Source organism: Macrosteles quadrilineatus, unplaced genomic scaffold, assembly GCF_028750875.1.
Source record: "Macrosteles quadrilineatus isolate MER2022 unplaced genomic scaffold, UCM_ALF_1.0 Scaffold_21__1_contigs__length_2333173, whole genome shotgun sequence".
Lineage (NCBI taxonomy): Eukaryota > Metazoa > Arthropoda > Insecta > Hemiptera > Cicadellidae > Macrosteles > Macrosteles quadrilineatus.
Window position 1 is genome coordinate 2,046,325 of NW_026542614.1, and position 5,976 is coordinate 2,052,300.

The window sequence follows — 5,976 nt, forward strand, 5'->3', positions numbered from 1 at the left end:
CTATAAAATTGACAGTTTGACAAGTATTTTAAAACCGCCCGATCCATCTGCGCCACCCTGTACAAACAAATAATCAAACCTGATTTTAATAAGGTAATAAATTGAAAGAATAACAAACAAGTACAGCTGAGGTATTTTTAACATTAGGTATATGGAAAGTTCCCTTTAGAAAGGAATTACAACCTTAATTGCCCTTTATGAAATAATGGATAGTTTTGCGCAAGGGTTCTCGTCATGACGAATATTAGGGGTGTGACTTTCAGTTTTCTCAAAAGTTCATGAGTACTTTGGGATTTATATATGGATGAAATATTATGGAGTAAAGTTATTGTGTGAATTACACAAGAAATGAATTGTTTGAAGAGGAAAGTTTGTTTAAACGGTTAGTTTCTGTTATCTCTTGTTTACTATTATCTGTTTTTAGTGTTTCAAACACTCAATGAGTTAGCAACTGAGATAGGCTAGTGCAAGTCATGGATTTTAACAGAGTTGGTGTACAATTGTGGACAAGTTTTAGTGACCTTCGAGTACCATAATGGACTGAGTAATGGAAGGAGGAAGGCTATGCACTATAACTATCTGTCAGTCTTTTGTTTATCTTATCTCAAGGTCATCTCAAAATACTGCAATTGTCAAAACTCAATAGCTGCACAATCACTGTTGATTATTTCTTACATGTTTTTTGTACATTTAGACTTTAAAGTTTGCTTGCTTGTTTGGTGCATTTGGTATACAGTATATTAAATCCAAACAGCTACCTCTCTGTGGACAACCAATTTATATTTTGATGGAGTATTTTAAGTGTAATTTAAAAATTATCAAATAACAACTTGAGGATTAAAAAAGTATGGAAGCAGACCGTTTATAAATTTTTTATCCTACCTGTGTCAGGCTAAAGTAATAATACAGTATTAAAAAATCTAATATTACACATTTAACGGACACTGAGGTATAAATCTACCAGCTACAGTAAAAAATATTTTAACTTTTACTGCCTTTTATTTAATTTGATAAAAAGTCATTTTGGTTTTTGAAAAAAATTTCATTTTAAATTTGATGTTAAAAAATATTAAAATGTAAATGATAACCTCCTCTACTTTCTGTAAATGACTAGGTTGTTGAGAATTCCGTTGATTTCCAAAGACTCCAACACTTTTGGAAGGAACTTTGCACAATATTCATCATTGTAATATTTTCCGTAGAATTTGTCAACTGATTCCTTATCATCAGAGAAGAAACAAGAAAAGTCCATCGGATCTGGGTGTACAAGACCAGGTAGCAAAGAACTAGAGATATACAGAGCCAATGGACTAAAACTTCTCACCTCTGCCATCATCTGGTCATATGTTAGTCTTTCATCACAGTCGAATTGCTTTAGATTTTCGTTAAAACTGTCAAGATATATTCTGTACAAATCGTCCAATCTGTTTCTCTTCACATCAAAATTTGCACTAGACCAAAGGAACATCGTCAAATCAGATATGGGCGACCCATATGATGTCCCCTGGAAGTCAATGATCTTGATGTCGCACACCGTGTCGTTCTTGTCGTACCTAAACATCATGTTGGTTATCCATGGATCTCCTTGTTTGATAGTCTTAATTACATCTCCACTTGGTTTGTGTGTTTCAACCAGAATATCCCATAGATGCGGTGTAATGTCTTTTACTGTGTCGAGAAATTCCTTTATCGTAACCAATTTCTCTATTTCTTGGATAAACCTCTTCATCCCACCATTAATCATGGATACAAACAGGTCTCGTACCTTTGAATCATTCGAGAACATTATTTCCTTTTTAATAGGCTGCAATAATTCAGGATGCTTTTTGAAAACTGCAACAGACACCGAGTGAAATGAAGCCGCTGCAAGCATATAGAGGCGGCAGTGGTCAAAGTCTAACAGCTTTGTTCTATCAGCCATAACAAATCCTTTTTCTTTCAAGTCTTCAAGTATTGTCACAGTTGATTTTGGAGAAAAGAAGCTTTTGGCGGCAAAATTAACATCACAGAACGCTTTTGCTTTTGGTATAAAGTTATAGTAAAATGAAGGTTCCAACAGATTAAATTCTGTTGACAATTCTTTCATCGGCCCTTCAGTAAGTTCATTTTTGACAATGAATCTTGAAGTCTTCACCACAGAATCATCTTGGCCCACTCTCCACTCCAGCTCAACTCTGATGATGAAGCTCCCGTAGTTGTTGCCAGGAGGAACAGCTGATGAAGTGGTCAAGTTTGTTACCACAATGTTGTTGTTGTTTTCTTCTTTACGGAGACTCTGCTCAAAAAATTCTTTTGTCACCCATTCGGGAAGTGACGACTCCATCTGTACCTAAAAAGGAATTTCAAGGTTTTAACTCTGTAATGCTTTAGGTAGGCTATATTTATAAATAAAATACTCCTAGTACCACCAGTAGACAGTAGCATAGACTAACCAACACAATAGACTTTTCATCCCATTGTATATTTTTAAGCTTGTTTTTCGTGTCTTTGAGCGTCTAGTTGTACGGTGACACTGGGCGCTAGTGTCAACCAAATTTTGTTTCTAGTATTTTAGGGTTAATTTCTTGATTTGTGCTTTACTGTTTGGTTATATAACTACGGGACGGGCTACTGTTTGTGATTAGATTGTATTATTTGGCTAAACAAAGGTTTTAAATTACTGAAATAACAAGAAACAAATTGTAAACAAAACACGACCTCTACAGTACACCGTACAGAACTAACGATAAAATTGTCTTCAGCTGTTTCATAAGGATGAGAAATCTACTAAGAGAGTTTGTTTTATTTATGACAGTAGTGTAGTAGTAATACTCAATGGGGATTTTCATCTTAAGCCGGGTTTTCCTTGGCGCGGAAGTGGAGCGCAAAGAGAGGAACGCAGAGAGCGGACTCCCCTTGTCTTAGATAATTTAATGTTACTGTTTGCCTAAAAGCGGAGCAGAATCCCATGTTAATCGCTTTTCTGCTCTCCGCCCTCCGCTCTCCGCGCTCCTCTTCTGCGTCTAGAAAAACCCAGCTTTAAGGGCATAAAGCCATAGAAAAGTGGCAGTGTCTTCAGCCAGGAGTTTATCAATCCAAGTTTGAATCAAATACGGATGTGGAGGAGTGATATGTTTGTACTTGAGACCATCTGAGTTTATAGCCATGGCTATCTAACTATGAAGCTGATAAGGATCACAAATTTGAGAAATCGTAAGCCAAATGAAAGCTCTATATGAGAAATTTCTCAAAAAAATCAGCTGTTACATTTTTTGCCGTTTATAATTGTTTTGTTTACTTTTTCTTGAGTTAAATCTTTGATCCTCATTATAGATGGTTGCATTACAATAAGGTTATAATAGTTAATTGAAATAACGAAGGCGGTTGGGGATGAGGCCTACCAAAGACAACACGTTTATTTAGTGTAGCCTTGGGCCTACATACCGCTTTGATTCTGCCACATTGTTGAAAGGAAATATAAAAGAGATTTTCATTAAAATAAGCAATAAGTTCAATTGAGCTTTGCCTGTAATCTGTGGTTTATAACTGTGTTTAACAGTATATTTAAACACACATTATTCTTTTCTATATTCCCACCCTGTTGCAGCTAGTTAAATTAAAGCTCAATAATCAAGTTTAGTTTTGAAACTTAAAAATGGCTAAGCATCTCTTGTTGACCGTATTGATCTTTGTTTACTTGGCATACCAGCAATCATTGCAGAAAGTTATATGCAGCAAATTTTTTGTTTATCGAGAAAAAAAGGCAAGCGAGGGACGTGTAATCAAACCAAATTTTAACAGGTTGTCCAAACTGGAATCCGTATATAATACGTTAAATTTTATGGTAAAAATCCCATTAACTGTACCCTACCTTAATTGTGGAATAATTGCCAGTAGTAGTATATGGCTGAACCTCCAATCAACACCGTAAAATTGGTTCTCTTGATTTCTTATGAAATCGTAACTGCGGGAGGCGATAACGGTATCGCTGAGAGTGCAAAATATGTCCACAGGTGTTGCCACCACCGCGAGAGAAAATCATCGGTCTTCACTCTAAAGAATATTATTTTTTAGAAGACTATATTATTTCATTTTTTGTCGGTTCGGAAAAAATCCGTTTGGGCCGGATGTGGCCTACGGGTCATAGGTTGGAGATCCCTGATCTTAAACGTCACTTTCTTTCATCTTTAGATAAATCTTGTCAATGTTGGTACAATGTAACAGAGTCTTAGTAAACAGTCATATTCCAGTCACATCATTTTGTGAATAACATTGAGACAACGATTTTTGTTGAGATCAAGTTGACATTAATATTTATTAAATATCTTTTAAAATACATCAATCCTGTCGATCGGTGGAATAATTACATTTTCATAGTCAATCTATCATGACACCTTATTATTTATTTAATTGTATTATTTATAGTTTTCCCAGACCTTCAAAACATTTGTTTAATAGAAAGTATTTATTTTAAAAATGTAGACAATTCTGCACAATCTTAGCTAAAAGATGGACAAAAGACATTTCATATTGAGAGTTGAGAACAATATTTTGTTTAATACATTAAAATTTTCTTTGAAATTGTATCGGCTTTTTAAATAAGTTAACAGTCTAACTCATAAAATTGGCTTCTGTTTAAATGAATTACACTTTTGGTTATATTTTGTAAATGCTACATATTTTTTTTAAGCTGATGGGAACCAAAGAATGAATCAAGAATCATGCTTATTATTTGTGTAATATATGAGATATTTAAAAATGCCTACTAATTTACCTTTGTGTCAATGTATCAACAGCCCAAGTGTTAGTTGTTGTCACTGCACTGACTCAAGGCAATATGACATCACTTGAGACCACTTTTGGCTAACCTTCAAACACAATCATGAGTGTGGGGAGTGGTTCCACCAAGCAGTTTACCACTTCCATTCAACAGAGCCAAGTGTGTTTCCTGGTTGGATACCATAATAAGTTGGGATGTAAAACTAAAATATCTCTTCTGCTGTCACACTTGTCACTCAAGGTTTAAGTCGTAAGGAATTTCATATGATTTACCTGTCATTGTTATTATTCTAGGTGGTACCTTGACTTGGGTAAATATTAGAAGGGTCTAAATTGTATTTATGGTAGTAAAATTTTTCCTGGAAAGAAAATTTATCTGTGCTATCAAATCAAAACTGAGACTTAAATTTAATTTAAGATTTTTTTTTCATAAACCCAATGGGGTTTGTTTTGTTATTATAGACACAAAGTTGCTTAAGTATTACCATTTTTAAAAAGCAAATAAGTTTAAAATTAAATTTTCTGTCAGAAATAAAAGGCTGTAAAATGTTCAAATCACACTGATACTTGGGAAACTTGTACTTATATATTTGTGTATAATGCACATTTGCACACGTTCTTCTCAACACAATGGTTGAGTGTAGAATGAACTGACAAATATTTTGTAGTATGCTGAGAAAATATTCACTGGTATGTAGCAATTAATTGAGATTAATTTAAAGGTATTAATATGCAGGCTTTCAGTTGAATACAAGTGTGGTTGTGTAAATAAAAACGGTTTCTTTATTCATTTTGTTTATTTGCAACTCTCACACAACACCAATTTGCTTGACAAATCTACAAACAAACGAGATGATATAGCTAAACTTTTAAATTTTAACAGCCTGCAGATATTCTTCTATCAAGGACGGTAACTTGAAATTACCTCATCAAAGAGCATTACTAAAAGATTCTTTGAATTCAAAGAAATTGATTTCTATATTTCAGCTGGTAGTTTGTTACATATTTTGGCACCATAACTACTGTATAATAATAATAACAACGAGAGGTCGTCCAGTGGTCGAAACTCGACCAAAAATATGTAATGTACAGACTTCTCTATTTTCTCCCCACACTGTAAATAAAACATGTGATTTGAGTTTCTTCCATTTGTTTTGATTTTCTGTTTATATTTCGTTGTTATTTCGTAACCAGCATGGCAACCCATAAAATCCATGT

The 5,976-nt window shown here is 34.1% G+C and overlaps 1 protein-coding gene across 2 annotated transcripts; it reads right to left on the minus strand.

Annotated features, from left to right (window-relative positions):
• LOC129005476 (uncharacterized) lies at window positions 1–4,876 on the minus strand. Of its 2 annotated transcripts, none has more exons than XM_054434373.1 (2): window positions 4,754–4,815; window positions 1–2,323 (listed from the first exon to the last, which is right to left on the minus strand). In XM_054434373.1, exon 2 carries the CDS (start codon window positions 2,321–2,323, stop codon window positions 1,094–1,096), a length of 1,230 nt encoding a protein of 409 aa, XP_054290348.1. In that variant the 5' UTR covers window positions 4,754–4,815; the 3' UTR covers window positions 1–1,093. The 2 variants fall into 2 exon arrangements, with proteins under 2 accessions (XP_054290348.1, XP_054290347.1); XM_054434372.1 differs by having other exon boundaries at window positions 2–2,329; window positions 4,754–4,876.
• Between the last annotated feature and the right edge of the window lie 1,100 nt (window positions 4,877–5,976).

What these genes read in the sequence shown, in the direction of transcription:
- LOC129005476 (XM_054434373.1), bottom strand. Translation starts at nt 2,323, where the DNA reads ATGGAGTCGTCACTTCCCGAATGGGTGACAAAAGAATTTTTTGAGCAG.